At 40.2% G+C, this 21,118-nt stretch overlaps 1 protein-coding gene across 3 annotated transcripts in view; it reads right to left on the bottom strand.

Moving 5' to 3' along the window:
• The window catches only part of ANTXR2 (ANTXR cell adhesion molecule 2), a 270,321-nt gene that overhangs the window by 2,624 nt on the left and 246,579 nt on the right, over positions 1-21,118 (bottom strand). For all 3 annotated transcript variants that reach the window (XM_056568946.1, XM_056568945.1, XM_056568947.1), the window contains one exon: positions 1-58. This exon is cut by the window's left edge. In XM_056568946.1, the coding sequence (XP_056424921.1) occupies positions 20-58 (39 nt within the window). In that variant the 3' untranslated portion in view covers positions 1-19. The remainder of the gene's footprint in view (positions 59-21,118) is intronic.

The raw sequence follows: 21,118 nt of genomic DNA, 5'->3' as shown, positions 1-21,118 counted from the left end.
AAAGGCACTTTGTCTTCCGTTAATTTGATGGTACTCTGGAGAAGTTCATGCAGCGACCCTAAAGAAATGGCAAAGAGGAAATACGTTACAAACATCACAATAGAGAGCAAAAATCTGATATAGATAGCTTCACAGTACATTATTGTGCCACTAAATGTGTAAAGCATCCCCATGATGTTACATAATAAATTGTAAAAAAAAAAATCTGATAGCAAACATTACAACCGGCTTTATGTCAGATTGTCCAGGGCAAGAGATGCTCCTTGTAGCTGCTCTTCATTACAGATAAAAGAAGAAAGGCCAAAAGGGGAATCCTGATCTAATAACCCATCATTTCCTTAGACTATATTCTTACACATTGGCCGACATTTATCATTGTCTTTAGACAGTTTTTTTGTGTCTAGAAAAGGTGCAAAAAAGGCGCAAGCAGGGTTTATTTGTGCCTTTTTTTGCACCTTTTGGTTTGCACCTTTTGGTTTTCACATTTCTGCTGATTTTGAGCTGCAATCCACTGATTTTGGCAATACCCATGATATGGAAGGGTTTTATGAACTGCACCTTTTTGTGAAAAGGGGCAAAAAAGTCGCAAAGCCACTGAAAAGTCTCTGGCCAGCATTTATCATTGTAGGTATAAGTGAAGCATTTTTCTACACCTTTTTTTGTGAGCTGGTAATGTTTAGGAGCATCAAATTTATTAACTGGTCACGGAGCATTTGATACATTTTGTGCAGGTCACATTTTCTGAAATTTCTCTCTTCACATACACCAAAAAGCTAAGCTAAGTCTGGGCTGGTGTAGTTTTAGAGACTTTTCAGTGGCTTTGCGCAGTTCATAAAACCCTTCCATATCATGTGTATTGCCAAAATCAGTGGATTGCAACTCAAAATCAGCAGAAATGTATAAAGCAAAGGGTGCTAAAAAAAGGCACAAATAAACCCTGCTTGCACCTTTTTTGCGCCTTTTCTAGACACAAAAAACAGTCTAAAGACAATGGTAAATATGGGCCTCTAAAACTACACCAGCCCAGACTTAGCTTAGCTTTTTGGTGTATGTGAAGAGTGAAATTTCAGAAAATGTGACCTGCACAAAATGTATCAAACGCTCTGTTACCATTTAATACATTTGGTGCTCCTACACATTACCAGCATTTAAAAAAAGGTGTAGAAAAATGCTTCACTTACACCTAAAATGATAAATGCCGGCCAAAGTATTTTGCTTAGTATTTGGTCTGTATTCTGGTCATTATTTTAGCCCAAACCAGAATAAGTAATGATACCGAGAAAAACTAACGTTCAAAGACTTGCACCTTTTTCTGTGCTCTGGACCCACTCTTGGTTTAACCTCAAAAGGTATTTGCCAAGATTCAATGCTTTCCAATATAGTTTTAACATTTACCAAATAAAGGATATTTGCAAAAAAAGAAAATGTTGATGCATTAACACATTTTTTTATGTAAATATTTGATGAAAAACAACATTTTACTTAAAACAATTACATTTATAAGTACCAGGTCTATTAACATGTGCTGGATCCATTCATTAAATGTAAAAAAAATTCACAAAAAAAAAAGGCATTTTTTGCACGAACAATAAAAACAATATCTTCCTATTTAATAAAGTGAAATAAACATGCAATCAATTTATTTAACATAATTTTTATAGATGTTAAACTAGAATTAAATCTTGTTAAAACTATAAGTGTACATCAATAGAATAAATAAATGATCGCCAGCCCCTTCTGGCAACATTTAAGTCCAGGACCACAACAGGATAGCATAGGCAAAAACAAAACAAAAAAAAAAAAAAAACACTTTTCCAGTTCTTGTCTTCCTTGACAGTGGACATTGGTGGACTGTATGGCAGACTGTATAGACATTAGATTATGCTGATAGAGAAATACTGTCAATTGTCAGGCTTTAAGACTAAACTTGTGAAAATAAAGACTTTAAGACAACTATTAAAGGGAAAATGCAGCCCCATTTATGGACAGCATGTTATAAAGTAGGAGGAGCTAAGCATATAGATATACATTGATTGTGATGATTATTTGTGGGAAAAGATTCAATATAACTTGTAATTCATTCATTTAAACTTTTGCTTGTTTTAGACAGAGAACTCCACTGGCTGTTCCTACTCGATAATTGACTGACTTCCCTATGTCATTTAGTCATCAAGCATGACACTAATGAGAGTTTAGTCTCTGACAGTCTTTTAGGAGGTATCAGTCTAGAAAACTAACTGGTTACATATGAAACTGACCCAGGTATTTATAGAAAAGTTTCTTGTAAGACAACTGTAAAACTGTAACAAAAATGTCCTAAAAACTGTCACAGTTTTCTTTCTCCATATTTGACAAACAGCTGTGAAACTTTAATGTGATATATAATTTTATTTCTTCCTGTTATTTATTTTGTGTGTTTTCATTCTATGGAAGTGTATATATTTTTTAAGTGTTTACAATAGAAATGTCAGATACAAATGCTGTTTTTACTTTGTTGCTATGCCCCTCCATTCTCAAGATATAGGGATTATATTATTTGGTTGCCTATCTGCACTTAAGAGGTGTGAATGCTAGGTTTAGAAGGCGTGTGCCTAATTCACACTATATTATACTCGTATTCATACACTCCCTCAGATTGAATAACACCCCCTTAGGGTACATTCACCCGAGCGGATTTTTTTGCGGGTTTTCTGCTGCGTATTTGAAAGTGGGTGGGCTCTTCTCGGCTGTCCTCAGCAGTCCCTATTGACTTCAATGGGGCTTTCGGCGGATTTTCCGCAGCGTAAATTCCGCCACGGAAAATCTGTTGCGGACAGCCGAGAAGAGCCCGCCCCCTTTCAAGTACGCAGCAGAAAACCTGCTAAAAATCCGCCCGTGTGAACGTACCCTTAGCCTCATACTTACAAAGCCCGAGCCTAGTATGCTTCCCCCTACATTAGTTCCTGCCTATCTGACAATTCAGGGAAAAGTGCAGTTAGTCAACCAAATAGTAAAACCTCTATATATCAAGTTGTGGAGCATAGAAATAAAATAAAAATTACATTTAAATTAGGGCACTAAGCCTACAAAGAGATTTAAACCTTTGACTTTTTATACCAAACATGTGTCCTCTTTAAATGGCCACTGTCATATAAAAACACTTTTTATATGTTGTACATCTTGGCAAAACATCAACCTTTCTAATATACTTCATAAGAAAATTTTATTTCCTGTTTATAGAAATCATGGCTTATAAAATCATGGCTTTGTCCAAACTGAAGCACAGGCATGGACAAAGTCCAGTAAGTGAGGGGGGGCATAGCTCTCCTCTGTCTGATAATACAAGAGAGAGCACAGAGGAGTACTATCAGACAGGAGAGAGAACAGAGGAGTGCTATCAGACAGGAGAGAGAACAGAGGAGTGCTATCAGACAGGAGAAAGCACAGAGAAGTCCTATCAGACAGGAGAGAACATAGAGGAGTACTATCAGACAGGAGAGAGCACAGGGGAGTCCTATCACATAGGAGAGAGCACAGAGGAGTGCTATCAGACAGGAGAGAGCACAGATGAGTGCTATCAGAGAGGAGAGAGAACAGAGAAGTGCTATCAGACAGGAGAGAGAACAGCGGATTACTATCAGACAGGAGAGAGCACAGAGGAGTGCTATCAGACAGGAGAGAGGACAGATGAGTGCTATCAGACAGGAGAGAGAACAGAGGAATGCTATCAGACAGGAGAGAGAACAGAGGAGTACTATCAGACAGGAGAGAGAACAGAGGAGTGCTATCAGACAGGAGAAAGCACAGAGAAGTCCTATCAGACAGGAGAGAACATAGAGGAGTACTATCAGACAGGAGAGAGCACAGGGGAGTCCTATCACATAGGAGAGAGCACAGAGGAGTCCTATCAGACAGGAGAGAGCAAAGAGGAGTCCTCTCAGACAGGAGAGAGCACAGAGGAGTGCTATCAGACAGGAGAGAGCACAGAGGAATACTATAAGACAGGAGAGAGCACAGAGGGGTACTATCAGACAGGAGAGAGCACAGAGGAGTGCTATCAGACAGGAGAGAGCACAGATGAGTGCTATCAGAGAGGAGAGAGAACAGAGAAGTGCTATCAGACAGGAGAGAGAACAGCGGAGTACTATCAGACAGGAGAGAGCACAGAGGAGTGCTATCAGACAGGAGAGAGGACAGATGAGTGCTATCAGACAGGAGAGAGAACAGAGGAATGCTATCAGACAGGAGAGAGAACAGAGGAGTACTATCAGACAGGAGAGAGCACAGAGGAGTCCTATCAGACAGGAGAGAGCAAAGAGGAGTCCTATCAGACAGGAGAGAGCACAGAGGAGTCCTTTCAGACAGGTAAGAGCACAAAGGAATACTATCAGACAGGAGGGAGCACAGAGAAGTGCTATCAGACAGGAGAAAGCACAGAGGAGTCCTATCAGACAGGAGAGAGCACAGAGGAGTCCTATCAGACAGGAGAGAGCACAGAGGAGTACTATAAGACAGGAGAGAGCACAGATGAGTACTATCAGACATGAGAGAGCACAGAGGAGTGCTAGCCCACCCTCACTTTCTGGACTTTGTCCATGCCTATGCTTCAGCTTGGACAAAGCCATGATTTTATAAGCCATGATTTCTATAAAAATGGAAATACATTTCCCTTTTATACTTATAAAGTCTGTGTTCCAACACATTTTTTCTGACTATATGAGCTTAAAAAAAGGCCCAAAAAGTGGCTCATTAAGAAAAAAAAGCGTATGCACAAAACAGCTGTCCTGAGAACACCCCTGCTCTCCGCTGCACATTCATGTCACATATCGGTGAGTGCCATTTTTTTTTTACTCCTTCTAAGGGTACGTTCACACGTATACAGATTTGATGTGCAGGATTTGCACACTGCACCTAGCCAGATTTCAATGTAAACTAAATGACTGGGCACAGCTTCTAATCTGCAGTTACTAATCCTGCGCATCAAATCTACGCAGGATCCTGTATGTGCGAATGTACCCTTAGTGTGGACTGTTACAAGACACAGAGCAACACTGTTAGAAGAATCGGGCAGACTGCTGGGATGAAGACTCTTGTTCCTCTCCACGCTAAGTATGTGTAATGTCACACATAGTAAGTAGTGCCAGATTTGCATTTCCCATTGGAAGAAACAGAGCAAAAACAAACATTTGGTCCAGTTTTCGGGCCCTTTCAAGCTGTAAAAAAAACATTTTGGGGGAGATCAAAACCTGTGCAGAAGAAAAGTTGCCCAGTTGCCCAGGGCAGCCAATCAGGTGTCTTCTTTCATTTTTAACAAGGCTGCTGCAAAATGAAAGAAGCGATCTGATTGGTTGCTATGGGCAGCTGGGCAACTTTTTCACTGGACAGATTTTAATAAATCTCCCCCAATATGGCTTATCAAACAGCCCAACATTTTGTGTATGAAAATAGCATTAATGTGTACTCATACGTACAGTATCCTGCACATATTTGATGCTGCAGATTTTATGCTACATATTTAGAGCTGCAGATTTCAATGTAAACAAATTGACTGAACCCCGCATAAAGTATGCAATATCAAATATGCACAGGATACAATGCCTTTCGAAATGTGGCCTCTGGAGAAATCAGCTGATTCCCCTGGATCCCACTCCTGGCAAAAACAGAAGTTGATAAGAAACACTGCACCTAGCCAAACATTTCAACTGCAGAGGCTGCAGGAGGGCAAATACAGTATTAGATGGTGGCCATTCAGATTACTACAGATGGACCCTGCTCATTTCTATGTGAATTGATGCACAAATTTGCATCAGTTAAATGATGTGTCTGTACAAGTATCATTATCTGGAAAAAAAATGCGTTTTTCCCAGTTGTACAAAAGACAGGTCAGAGCTGTTGCAGGCAGCAATTTATTAGGAAATGCCAGAGTATGCATATAACAGTTTTACAGGGTCCACAGCAAATCCCTGCAAAAAAAATGACATCTCTGCTACTACGAGTCTGCAATATTGAAGGTGAACTGTGGTGGTGTTTTTATGCTTTATAATAATGCTGTAAATACTCTGGGCATGATATCACCATTGTGACATTGCTCTGCATGTGCTTTAGAACTATAAATACTACGGAACAGTTGATGTTTATTCTAGAACTGCAGCGAGTTCTCACAACATTCTTTATCCTGCAGTGTTAACGGCACATCAGTGTGTGCTGACACATCCGTTCCAGGTTAAGTGTTCAGGCCTTGGCCATGTGGAAACATTTGGAGTCTGACAACAGCTATCCACTCTCACTCACCAAAGCAAGTTTAAAAAAGCATAAAAAAATGAGTGTCATATTCCCGGGCTGCAGGGCATTAAAATTCTACTGGCATTAACATTCCTGGGCTCCTTTACTGGCTTAGGATGTATTTCAGTGCTGTAACTCTTGCAATATTACACTCACCTCGTAAATATTTCTCGACAAGCTGAGCATACAGCGAAGATCCCTCTTTACGCCATGAATACATAAAGTTGTTTGGAAACACTCCACTACAGCAAAATCTGGATGCATATACTTCTCTTGTACCGTACAATTCTCGACTATATCACATGAACTTTTTTATAGAAATTTATAAAATCAATATTTTTGGGTGTAATAGGAAATAGGGATATAAGACACAGACACTCTCCAAAAGCTTTTGTGTGGTTCTTACATATTATGCTTAGTGGTTGTGCTGCTTCAATTCTTGGGACATAATGGCCCTGATTTCCTAAGAGTGGAGTGTTTATTCTGGAGTGATTTCAATATCACTCATCTTTTTTTTTAAGCTTATTTACTATTATGTCGCACATTTAGTTTTTTTTTGTGTCGCACATTTTTTTGTGTCACACTAGTCAATTGTGTCGCACAAACTCCGAGCTAAAGAAATGAGTTGTGTGAGTCAAAATGGTTTAGACTTTGTTTGTTTAAAAATGTTTCCATGAATCAAAAGTATTCATGTGTTATAATTTTTCAAACATTACAACAATTATCCTTGTTTATCAGCTTGGGTGTTAAATTGATTTAAATCTAATATTGCTAATGTGTTAAAAAGAAAAAAATATATATAAACATTAACTATCACAAAAGCATTCAATATTTAATTTGTAAAAGTGTTTAACTGTACAAAATGTTTTCAGGTTATAAAACAAGTTACTTTCACACAAAACACAATGGCAAACAGTCCCTTGTTAGAAATCACTCAATTTTTGGAATTTCACTCGGCCTCTTGGCTGTCGGTTATTGTATGAGGCAAACTCACACTTTTTCTCGAGTGATTTTGGAAGTACTCCGAGTATTTTTTGTTTTTTGTCAGTAAAACACCCATTTTTGCATTAAACACGCCCATTTCAGAGTGGAAAAAAACACTGAGTGTTTTCTAAAGTGTCGGTTGTGTAACTAAAGTTTGGTCGCATAAATAGTCGCACAGACGTTGCGACTAAAATTTAGGCGCAATAACCAAGAAAAAGAGTCGGTTGGACTTTAGTAAATGAGGGCCAATGAGTTTAAATATTATTTAAAATGCATCAATCAATATGATTTTATGAAGAAGGATTTTTTAAGGATTATATAAAATACAGGCAATGTGCATACATAGTTTTTGGGCCATTTGTGTGATGTAAAATGACTCCAAAATAGCCAATGCAGACTGAATCACTCGGCACTAGGACTGTGCGGACATTACTGCCACCACAGACAGCAATGTATTCAACACATATTACACTGAAAGAATGACTAAAAATCTATTCTTTCGGCGGCAGAATTTTAGTGGTAGAAATACAATGAGAAAAAAGTGTGACTAAAGAGAGGCTGTGAAGCATTGTGAAGCACAGAAATTTTGTAGCTTGTCAGATTTTTGCAGCTTTTTTTCAAGCCAAAAGACCACCACAAAAAAGACTGTGGGGGGAATTAATCAATAGGATTCTTTTGGTGTAGAACAGTCTATGTTACATAAAATTTGTGCCAATTTTCTATTAAGTGATATTGACTAAAATTACTTTGGTACGCACTTTTTCTTTTTCACTTTGTAATGGTGGCTGATTTATGAAGTGCGACTTTTCTAAAAATTCTTAAAGGGGTTATCCAGGAGAAAACTTTTTTTTAATATCAACTGGCTCCAGAAAGTTAAACAGATTTGTAAATTACGTCTATTAAAAAATCTTAATCCTTTCAGTACTTATGAGCTGCTGAAGTCGAGTTGTTCTTTTCTGTCTAAGTGTTCTCTGATGACACGTGTCTCGAGAACCGTCCACTTTAGAAGCAAATCCCCATAGCGAACCTCTTCTACGAGACAAGCAGAGATGTCAGCAGAGAGCACTGTTGCCAGACAGAAAACAGCTCAACTTGAGCAGTTGATAATTATTGAAAGGATTAAGATTTTTTTAATAGAAGTAATTCACAAAACTGTGTAACTTTCTGGAGCCTGTTGATATATAAAAAAAAGTTTTTTCCTGGAATACCCCTTTAATTATACTACAAACATACACCAGCCCAGACCTGATTCATAAAACTGGCTGTGGACAGTATTTAAAAAAAAAAAAGTTGCATAGTTTTTTGTGCAACAGGGTAAAAAGTCTCAAAAAAGTCACAGAGAAGGAAAAATACCAAGTGGTGTAATGGAGTGTAATTTCAAAAGAATGAGTACAAGCACCATATTTATCACATGGCATTCCACCATTTAATAAATTTGGTGCACATATACATTACTACCACACAAAGTAAAGGTGTAGAAAAATTGTCATCCTTGATAAATATCCCCCTGTGTGAATGAGGCCTTATGGTGTCAGAAACAGAAACTTATGGTGTCAGGAACACAAAACATAGTTTTATAGCAGTGATACTTAGATTCTGTTTAAGCAATTTTAGCAGTCACATAAAAGTCATGGGGGGAGATTTATCAAAAACTGTGCAGAGGAAGAGTGGTGCAGTTGCCCGTGGCAACCAATCAGAACGCTTCTTTCATTTTTCACAGGTCTCTTTAAAAATGAAAGAAGCCATCTGGTTGGTTGCCACAGGCAACTGCACCACTTTTCCTCTGCACAGTTTTTGATAAATCTCCCCCATAGTTTCTTAGTTGAGAGCTGAGGGTATACAGCACCCTTTGTAGACACTTTGTAAGTCTTTATGTATTTATTCAGCTACTGTAACTTTAAGAAGCCACTTTACTAAAAACAAATCTGCTGGAGAAGCAAAGTAATTACGGTACTTTTTAACATGAGAAGAGGGAACATTTCTACACTTTTTATTATGCAATATAAAACATAAATATACTGGTAAAGAAAGGAATATATCTTGCCGGCCACATGCTCTATGTAACAACCCTCTAGATGCCACTGTGATCCAGCTGTCTGCTTCATCAACAAAGCCTTCACAGTGTAATCTGATAGATGGATCCTTCTCAGTCATAATGAATTCACAGTTAATGACATTGACCATTGGGTCCTCTAAAGAATCTCCATGCCAGACTCCATTTCTTCCCATAATCCCTTCAGTTCCAAAGAGGAATGGAACTCATTATAAGGCGGAGGGATGCAACCCTCTCTGGTCATGTGCTTAGCCCATGTCCATACTAGCTACAGTGCTTACATAAAACCTTATTCTCAACCTTTTACAGAAGCAATAGCTACCAATGCCAAAAAAAAAAAAAAAAGACACAATTAAGGGCACATAATGTGCAATATTACTTGTCACTCTAACAGTCTTTTTATTATTATATTTACTATTATTAACCCTTTTATGATGCTGACGATTTTCATTTATTCCTCCTCCCCTTCTAAGAGCCATGACTTCAAAACAATATTATGTAAGGGGTAAAATTCTAAATAAATACAATAAATAAATGCAATTCTGCAACTCTTGGTGGGTTTTGTTTTGCTCTGCTGAGAAACTGACAGCAAAAAATGTTATCTTAATTCTTCATCCACACCCTATATATATATATATATATATATATATATATATATATATATATATAGTTTTTGTTATGTTTTACTACTTTAAAAAAATGAAAACCATATTACATTTTCTTTTTGCATCAGCACATTTTGATCGCATTTGTTGTAAATGGAGCTTTATAATGGTTAATATTTTGCAACAAAACCTATAGTTTTAGGGTAGATGAAACATTTCGATTGCATGTGATGCAAACATAAGAAATTCTAAAATTAGGTATTTTTTTTTACATTTATGGCATTTACCACGTTGGATCTATAATACTGTATTTCAATAGTTCAACTGTGGCCTATGTTTCCAAACAATTTTTCACTGTGCTTTTTTCCACTGGTTCTTGGCTCATTTGAGCCATGAAACAGCTGTGTTAGGCTGGGTTCACATATGTCCGGCATTCAGCATAGATGAACTCCTAGATCTCAACGCAACTGATGCCACAACTGATGACAAGTTGTCATCAGTTGTATGGCATCCGGTGTCCATTGTTTCTGCACAGCTGTGTTCCTCTGCCCGGTGCTCTCTGGTGTGTCCAACCATCCGGCATCAAAACTGAGACGCTGGATGATTGTGAACTGTCCCATTCAAATGGATCAGTTCTAGCATCAGCTTCCCTCCGGTGCACGCCAGAGGGAAACTATGCAGAACGACTGATATATGTGAGCCAAGCCGTACAGCTCAGAAAACCACTTAATATGTAGAACCTCCCCCCCCCCCTTAAATTGTAACTTTTATTATGATCATATAAAAATAAAGTAGGTGTAATCAATGAAACAGACCTTTATATACACATATTGTTGAGGACAAACTCCCCTAAGGTTTGGCATGTGCGGTAGGTAGTTAGAGAGTAAAAGGTGACTCCCTCTGTTACCCCATCAACACCCTGTGACGCAATCATGGGCACTGATAGGTTCCCATGGTAGCTGCTTGACAAAAGCTCACAGGCCTGCCATGATTCAGTTTATTTCCAACTGGCAATAACACATTGATAAAGTATATAAATGCTCAACATATTTTTTTAAAAGGTGGTTTTATTTTGAAGAAAACAAAGATACACATATTTGGTATCATTGCAATTGTAGTGACCTGAATCATAACATTAACACATAATATAAACCAACAATGGAAATGCTGTATTTTCTATTTTCCCCCTCAAAAAAAAATTTTTTTTTTTAAATCATCCATAAGTTATATGTACTCCATAATGGTTCTGTCTAAAAGTATAACTCATCCTGCAAAATAATAGAAAAGGCCACGTATAGCTTCCCTCAACAAAAAAAAAAGTTAGTTTTTCTTCGTATAGATATATGGTGTTCTTTTAATTTCTTTTTAACCAACTAGTGGGGGTGGGATGTGGAAGGGGGTAGAGAGCGGAGGGATTATTGAAATTAATAATAAGAATAGATGTGGGTGATGTGGGTCGGACAGGGCACTGGAACCAGACTTGAGAAGTGAATAGGGGGGAGGGGTTAAACATTTTGTAATATTGATAATACAGTGAAGAAAATGGAAGTGCAATTTTATGGAGAATGTACAACTATTGTTATTGAAATGGAGTAATGAAATTTAAAAAAATCATATACTTTCAATTTTCCACCTATAGACAAAAATAAGGGCTTTTCTGTGCCACCAATTGTATTTTTTAATGACATCAATCATTTAATAACAAGATATATGGCAAAACTAAAAAAAAGTATTTGTGGGGTAAAATTGAAATAAAAAAACACCAGTATTTTGTAACCTTTGGTTGCTTCCGTTCCTACGTAGTGCACTTTTTGGGTAGAAGTGACACCTTATTTTTATTCTGTAGGTCCATACATATACCAAAAATATCCAATTTATATAGGTTTTATTTTACTTTACTACCTTAAAATTTTTTAATTGCTTTGCGTTGTGATCTGTAATTTTTATCTGTATCATTTTTGACTTGATGGGACTTTTTGATTGATTTTCATTTATTTTTTATGGTATATTAAAAGAACAAAAATTATGCAATTTTGGACTTTGGTATTTTTATTAGGTATACACCATTGACAGTGCAATTTAATTTATGTTATATTTTAATTGGACATTTACGCACACGGCTATACCACATATATTTAAATACATTTTTGTTTACATCATTTAAAAAAAAATATGGGAAAAAGGAGGTAATTATTCAATTTTTTTTTTTAAATTTCACTATTTTTAGTCCCCATAGGGGACTATTACATGCAATCCTCAGATTGCAAACACTAAAGTTTAGGCTGGGTTCGCATATGTTCAGCAATATGAATTCAGCCTTTATCTCAATGCAACTGATGCCACAACTGATGGCAATGTGTCATCAGTTGTATGGCATTTGGCATCCATTGTTTCTGGGTGGCGGACAGGGGAACGCTGTGTTCACCTGTCTGGTGCCCTTCGGCAGGTCCAGCCATGAGGTGTCAAAATTGAGGGGTCAAATGAATGGGATCAGTTCTAGCATCAGTTTCCCTCCGGTGCACGCCAGAGGGAATCTATGCCGGACGCCTGATATATGTGAACCCAGCCTTACAAGCAATACCACCCACTTACATTTTACTTGTCTTAAAAAGATATTTTGGTTACAGTTTATGTACTAATAAAATTTTTGGCATGTTCCGAAGCTATTTTTTCTAGATTTAATTCATACATCTAATCTAGAGATGAGCGAATCGGATCGGATGAATCCGAATTCGTTCCAAATTTCATGAAAAATCTGATTTGGACCGAAATCAAATTCCATTTTGTTATTACTTTAAAAAAAGTGAAATATATACACACTAAGGGAATAAGGATGTGGGAAGGGAATCAGGATGCAGGGTGTGTATTCAATTCCCTGAATATATGCTATTGTATGCTACTAGTGGTCCTCAATTAGACCTATATACACCTCCTTTATGCAACAATATTTCCCAATGGTCACATATACTGATACCGTAATATAATGCACATCATAAACTTCCAAGTTACATAGGTGGTAATTCTTAATACTCCATATAGTTTGCAATGCATCAGTATTAACCTTATGTCCTGTGTTCATGCCTGATACCTCGCATACTATATGGAGTATTAAGAACTAGCACCTATATAACTAGTTTGTGATGTGCAGTATATTGCGGTATCAGTATATCTGACCATTGGGAAATATCGTTGCATAAAGGACGTGTATATAGGTCTAATTGGGGACCACTAGTAGCATACAATAGCATATATATATATTCAGCGAAATGAATACACACCCTGGATAGGAACATTAATTCCATTATTTCAGTGCTGGCACTTTATCTTAATATTTTTAAAATATATAAAGCACTAATCTATGAATAGTATTTAAATATTCTAACAGTCTGATTCACTGTACATAGCACCTTACAGTATTATTCACTATTATAGCCTGGAAATAGCCATTTTTAATAGCGATTCACCGCTAATTTATTCGGATCGAATCACATTTTTTCAAAAAATTTGGTAAATCAGCCGAATCTAATTTTTCAAAAATTCACTCATCTCTTATCTAATCTTTAGGCATATAGCCATATAATAATACAAGTCAGTATATTTTAGGTACTATGGACAAATGAAAGATGATAATTTTTCTATGTAAATTTACATGAAGAGACATTTTCAGATCCAATGATTAAGTTCTGCAATGTTTAAAAAAAAAAGGCTGCAGATGTTTTGTATTTTTTTCTAATTTTTCTAGCTCCTCTTTGTGTCATTACTAGCAAACATTTTTAGAACATACAATCTCCTTTTACCGTCTTGCTATCTATGCTTTTTATTATTATTATTTTTTTTTTTTACTTATTTCAATGCACTTCCAGATAAATGCCAGTCATTTGGCCAGGGCTAACTCGCAGAAGGAGCAGCAAGCACAGATGGTACTAATGCATAAATGTAATCTAGCAAAAGGATGCCAGCGCCAACGTAAAAATGTTCCAAATAACTGCAGCGCACTTACAGGCATACAGCAATTGGCAAGGTTAAAGCTGAGATTTGTGAGAGCTTACCATTCCCAAGTCAACAATGGAAATTCTAAAACAAATGAGCATATTTTATTTATTTAGTCTCCCTCTTCACGTACAACACACGGATATTCCATTTAAACATTCTGCAGGTAAGCAATATGCTGATGTATGTAACTTTTCACACTAATTGAGGCAAATGGTTATGGTTATAGGTACTTTAAACTGCTAGATCATGCAAAAGCTGCAAGTATGGGATTTGCATAAAACAAGTCAAATAAAAAATGGTGCAGACAGTGGGTTAGTGAGACCACTGAAGCAGTCAAGAATGTGAGTGGGACACCACTCTAAAGAAGTATAGATATGTGCTATAGAAAATGAAGCTAATGCTTGTAACCATAAAGCATTGACAAAAATGATATATCCGGAGAATAAAAAGTACAAATAAAAATGGTGTACAATATAGTGTTGTAATTGTAAATATAAATATTCCCATAATTTATTTGATTTAACACCCCTTCATTAACACATTTCTGTTCATGTTCAACAAGTGGCAAGTAATGGCAACAAAAGTCTTCACTGACTTCAAATGTTTTAGGGAAATCTATGACCAGAAAATAATATATTATGTAAGATATTTTTTTACCTTACATTTTTGTCATTTTCTGTATTTAAAAAACAAGTTTTCACACTTCATATTGGCCGCTAACAAATTCTTATACTTTCATATACAGTTCAGCTTGCGCTGAATACAAGGTTTGTTGTCATCTCCTTATGATCAGGCGGTGGAGTTACAAAAAAAGGTAACATCTTTATTATAATGTTGGATGCATATAACACATGACTACTCCACTGGCAGAGGATGACATCTCAAATATTGATGCGATGCAAAGACCTCTAAAAGGTGGAAGGGAACAATGTATGGTCCATTGTAACTGCTCGGGGTAAAAACTTCCCCTGTAAGGCCCTACTCTCGCATTATTAATTCCCTTCTTGGCAAGTGTTACTGGCCCTTAAAAGGGCGGCCCCACAGAGGAACCTCTCCCTATTTCAACATGCAAACACTGCCATTTCCCAGGGTTTTTAGGTGGGGCTGCCCTTTTTAAGACGACTAACAATTTCTTCGAAAAGGTGGAAGGGAACAACGTATTGTCCATTGTAGCAGGTGGGGGTAAAAAATTCCCCTGTAAGGCCCTACTCTCGCTCCATTAATTCCCTTCTTGGCAAGTGTTACTCGCCCAAAAAGGGCAGCCGCACACAGGAATCTCTCCTTATTTCCAACTAAAAACCCTGTAAAATGGCAGTGTTTGTAGGTGGAAATAGGGAGAGGTTATAGTGTGGGGCCACCCTTTTTAGGGCGAGTAACACTTGCCAAGTAGGGAATTAATAATGTGAGAGTTTTTTGGGTATTTATATATTTTACCCTATGAAAAGTTACGTTTTAGCTAATGCATATCCTCAATACTTACTTGTAGTCTGATGCGGAGGAAAGTCTGTAACTGGGGAGCAGTACCTTAAAGGGGTTATCCACCATAAGGTGATTTTAGTATGTACCTGGCAGACAGTAATGGACATGCTTAGGAAGGATCTGCGCTTGTCTTGGGGCTAAATGGCTATGTTGTGAGATTACCATAACACTGTGGCTAGCTTTTTGTGAATTGGTATTTCTAGTTTGACTTTTCTTTTTTTGAAACATAAATGAGCTGCATCCATTCAAATCAGTGGTGGTTTTCTATCAGGGTTCCTACAGCTGTTGCAGATTGATCTCTCTGCCACCAAGCGATCCCTCCACTCATTGAAGCAGACAGGCTCCCTGTCATCAGCTGACTAGTGAGCCAGGACTCGGCTGCATTGCAAGCTGGAAAAAATCTGAGACAACAGTCATTTTGTATGCTGGTACAAATAAATATTGGAGTGAAATTCACATAAGAATTGTTAGAAAACTGTCACACACAGTTACATACACTATATTATGAACTACACTAACTTTACAGCCCCTGTAGCATAGTCAAATAAAAAAAATTCCTGGAATGCCCCTTTAAATATGTTTTGCACTATCCATATTTGTGAAGTGTTGGTGTGGCACCATGGTCAATCTACTCTGATGCATCAGTCATTGGGGGGTGGAAATCCTGGCTTATCCATGCCTGATTTATCTTCACAAGGGTCAGTCTCTCCAGATTTTTCGTGGACAGAAGAGTTTTAATTGGGGTTACTATGGACCCCGTTGCACTAAACACCCGCTCTGATGGTACACTACTGGCCGGGCAGGACAGCTTTTTCAGGGCAAACTCTGCTAGTTGCGGAAACAAATCAATTTTGGCTGCCCAGAAGTCCAGCAGATCTTCAAGGTGTGTTGGCATGGTCATGTCAAGGTATGCAACCACCTGCTGGTTCAGGTCCTGCTCCAGGTCTACCTGCTGCGGATGAGTTGTTTCACTATGCGGGTGAAGAAAGCCTGCTGATGGAGCTCTTACTGCTCCTGCCACCCCACCCCTCCCCAGCAGCCATGGCAGTGGAAGGTGAATGCCGAGGGCCCCCCGAGTCAGACCTGTGAGAGGATGGACGATGGCACAGACTGACTACGTAGGATGTCTCTGTAGTAGGTCAGTTTGTCCTCTCAGGGAGTGTTAAAAAAGCCCCCATTTTGTGCTGGTAATGAGGGTCCAATAAGGTGGAGTCATCCCGCTGCCAAACAGTGACAATTCGGCGGTCACTACGCAAGCAAGTGAGCATGCATTGTGCCATTTTTGCAAGTGACTCGGAGGGACTCCCAGCCTCCATCTCCACTGCATACTGCCACGGTGTGTCTGGGTCCTCTGTCTTGCCTTCCTCATAACCCTCTAGCTCCTCTAGCTGCTCCTGCTCCTGATCCTGTCAGATGACTAGAAAAACCGTCCATCTCACAAAACTTAAACTGTGCTCCACTGTGCCCCTCCCCCCTCCTCCAGTTAAGCTCCCACAGGGCTCATGTGGCCGTGAGATGTAGGCGCCACATCTCCAGTGCCCTGACCAGCCATCGTTTCCAACATGTGTTGTAGTACATGAAGCAGTGGAATGACGCTGTTCATCTCGTAATCCTGGTGACTGACTAATAAGGTGGCTTCCTCAAAGGGCCTGAGCAAACGGAAGGTGTCACGTATGAGCTGCCACTCATTGACATTGAAGTTACACAGGGGAGTACCGCTATCCGCTTGGATCATCAAGAAATCGATGATAGCTTTTCTCTGTTCGTATAGTCGGTCCAACATATGAAGGGTGGAATTCCAATGTGTGTAGGGTGTGCTTTGCAGTTTACGAGTGGCTAAAGAGCATGCAACGTTTCCTTCCCATTGTTAAGATATCTTGCAGATGGAGGGAACACTTCAAGAACTGCTTGACAACCAGATTGAACATGTGTGCCATGCAGGGCACGTCTCAGGCTTCCTTGTCTCAGCACAGACAAGATGTTCTTCCCATTGTCAGTTACCTAGGTTCCCATTTCCAGTTTTTATCGAGTAAGCAATGATTCGATTTCTTGATGGATGCCTTTTAACAGTTCCTCCCCTGTGTGACTCCGTTCGCCAAGGCAAACTATGTGAAGAACAGTGTGACACCTCTGTGCACATGGTATACATGGTATGCTGGAAGGACACTCAGACTTGTCCGTGCAGTGGAGGCTGAGGACATGGTGGTGGATGAGGAGGCGGAGTCGCACACTGTCACAAGCCCAACGGCCTGAGAGCAGGGAGGCAGAAGGGGCATGACCTGTCCAAGTTGCTGTTATGGCTGTGCAGGAACCACATTCACCCAGTGGGCTGTAAAGGACATGTATTGTCCCTGGCCATAGTTACAGCTCAACTTGTAGGCGCTGCCATGCACTTTGGTACACAACGACAAGCTCAAGGACTGGCCCACCTTATGTCCACAAAATTGTGCAGGGCTGGTACTGCCTTTTTTCACAAAGAAATGACGTCTTGGGACTCTCCACCTCGGCTCGGAACAAGCCATCAGTTCTATGAAAGGTGCAAGGTCCACCACTTAAAAAGGGAGAAACTGCAGCACCAGCAACTTGGACAGGAGCACATTCAGCTTCTGCGCCGTTCGATGAGTGGGCGCATACTGTTGTCTCTTGGACATGTCTTTGGATTGCTGGCAGAATGACTGACTTGAAGAAGGAGGAGCAGGAGCATCATTAGTGACAGAAGATGGGTATGACACACAGCTCCCTTCAGCTGAGGTAGTGGAGCCTTGGCTGGCTGAAACAGGGAGCGACATGCCACTGGGTGATGCTGCAGGCTGGACCACCACATTGGAGCCATGGTTCTCTCAGGCTGCTTTATAGTGATGCCGTGGATCTCCCAGGCCGCTTTATGGTGAGCTCTGTGGTGCCAACATTGGGACTCAGGCCACGCTTCACCTTCTGCCAACACATCTTGCATGTGGCCAGGTTAACATCCTCCGGATGCTTGATGAAAAACTGCCACACTGCCGAGTAGCTGATTTTACAACCAACAGTCTGCACTGATTGATTGCTACTGCCGCCGACTCCAGGAACCCCTGTTCCACTACCTCCCTGGAAGGTAGGCTGCCGCGAAGCACATGGTCTACCCCGGGTATGTTTGGCTTCAGACTTTCTACTCCTGCCACCATGCTTACTGCCAACCATGCTACCACCTTGCTGGCTCAGCTGCTGCCTCACAGGCAACCTGCAACCCTCTTCTCCTGAGGATGATGAAGCCCCTTCTGTAACCAGCTCCCAAGTGCAATCAGCTTCTTTACCATCGAGTTGTGTCCGCATGTCACTGATGTCCTCCTCAGGTTCCTCAACCGTGTCCGTTTAAGGAGCCTGAACGCTCGCAACACCACTCTCACGCCACTCTCCTCATCACAACTTGCCCGCCTAGCGGAGGAAGCAGCAGATGTCTTCTCCACTCCACTGGCTGGGCAGTAGCTGCTGATTGTACTCTAGTAGATCGTCCTCACTAAATAGTGGAGCTGAACCCAAAGCATAAGATACAGTGTTAACCAATCAATGATGGCAGATGAGTCGGTTGAGACACGACCGCTAGCTGATACCGGGAGCTCAGGCCTCTCACTGCGACTCCTGCTGCCACTCGCCTTTAGTCTGCTGTGACCTCTGCCTGATTTATTTAGGCCTCTGCCACTCCTCTGTGCACGTCCTGGCACTTCTCTGCCTGACATACTTAGTGCGTTTATGAGGGGAGGACAATGTCCTTCCCCCTTTTATTTTTCCTATTAATTTTCTGTTACTTTTTTGACCTCCCATATTTTATTTTGCCCCTTATCCTTTTTCTATGTTTAGTGTTCTTTTTTTTAACTATGTACTGTGACGATCCGTCTTGGGGATTAGCTCTGGATCGTCCTTGACCACGCCACAGGATGCGTTTCTTCTCAATAAACCAGCAAACAAACGCTTATAATGCAAATCTGGCACCTTGCCAGTTTTATTAGACAGGTTGCAGGGTAAGAAATAAACAAAAAGCAGGAACAAAACAAAATCCTAGACCGTCTGGTCACTGACTAAACAGATCAGCTTGTCCTGACTAACAACCGCTGAGCTTCCCTCAGCCGGTTAAACATATGTCCCCTGCAACCTTCTATTCACAATGTCACTCTCTTTGAGCCACTCAGCTCGGGCTGTGTACTCCTCAGCAGCCTCTGTCTCTTCCCTACAGCCCACATGCTGTCTCCTAGGAAGAGCCTAGATTAGACTGAGTCTCCATCTCATATACACTTCCCTTCCTTCCTGCCTCATTACTTAAGAAGCAGGTGAGAGCTTCTGCAGGGTGAGCCAAGGAAATACACCCTTTCCTTGCCACACTGCCACAGTACTTACATCATGTAATTACATCGCTACTATGTTCATTGTACATGTCTTTTACTTTTCTATGTTAACATGAAAAAATTACTAAATAAACAATTATAAAAAACAGCATTTGTCTGCAACACCAGCAGGTGTGTACTTTTGGCTGGCCTTTCACAGTATCTAGGCCCTTAAGACTTTGACATATACAAAATGGTACACCACTTAGGTGTACGCACGTGGCATGCACTTATGAGGGGAGGACAATGGGCTCCAGTACGCTTAAAAACAGCATTTGTCTACAACACCAGCAGGTGTGTACTTTTTGCTGGCCTTTCACAGTATCTAGGCCCTTAAAGCGCAACTGTCATGAAATTTTGGTGCAATAACCTGCACACAGTACAAAGGCTCTAATCTAACCTGCGCGCCGCTGTGTGTCATCCAGAAAGTGTTTGCTCCCGCCGCCGTCTTCCTCCTCAGTGCGCCTGCGAAGAGCAGAGCGTGCTCTCTGCACCTAGTACTGCGCAGGCGCACTGAGGAGGAAGACAACGGCGGGAGCGAGTGCTTGCTGGATGACACACAGCGGCGCGCAGGTTAGATTAGCTGAAGGGTGCATGCACTGGGACCTGTGTGTCAATCACACAGCGGTCTCAGTGCTGACATACAGGGTAGGCGTGGGGGTGGGCGTGGCGGTGGCAGGGCATTGCGTATCTCGCGCCACGCCTATGGCTTTGAATAAAAGCATTTTTTGCAGTCATGAAAGCCTGCAAATATTAGGTAAAAATATTGCTATACCCACCACCTGCACACAGTACAAAGGCTGTGTGCAGGTTATTGCACCAAAATTTCATGACAGTTGCGCTTTAAGACTTTAACAGGAACAGAATGGTACACCACTTAGATATATGTACGTGGTATGCACTTATGAGGGGAGGACTCCATTACGCTTAAAACAGTATTTGTCTAAAACACCAGCAGGTGTATACTTTTGGCTGGCCTTTCACAGTATCTAGGCGCTTAAGACTTTAACAGGAATAAAATCGTACACCACTTAGATACCACAATACGCTTTTAGGGCTCTTCTCACCCTAACTGGCTGGCTACTATTAGCTTTTCAGTTGTTGTATACACGAGTGCTGCAGGACACAGTCGCTGTGTACTATACCCAAAATTGCACTTTCTCTCTCAATCTCACTCCCTTCCCTATCAGGGCTTCTAGGCTGGATTTGGGCTTGAGGTGAATCGCTGCTGTAAAAATGCTTTTCTGTGCAACACACACTGTTCTCTGTCCCTCTCTCTCTGCAATAGAACGCTGATGTGACTGGCCGCAAAATGGCTGTTGATTATATAGGGCTGTGACATATATAGGGGTGGCTGGCTGCTGATAGGCTGCATGCTGCATGTG

The sequence above is a fragment of the Hyla sarda genome, chromosome 1 (assembly GCF_029499605.1).
Source record: "Hyla sarda isolate aHylSar1 chromosome 1, aHylSar1.hap1, whole genome shotgun sequence".
Taxonomy (NCBI): Eukaryota; Metazoa; Chordata; class Amphibia; order Anura; family Hylidae; genus Hyla; species Hyla sarda.
Note: the sequence above shows the minus strand (reverse complement) of the source record. Positions and strands in the feature narration are given on the sequence as shown.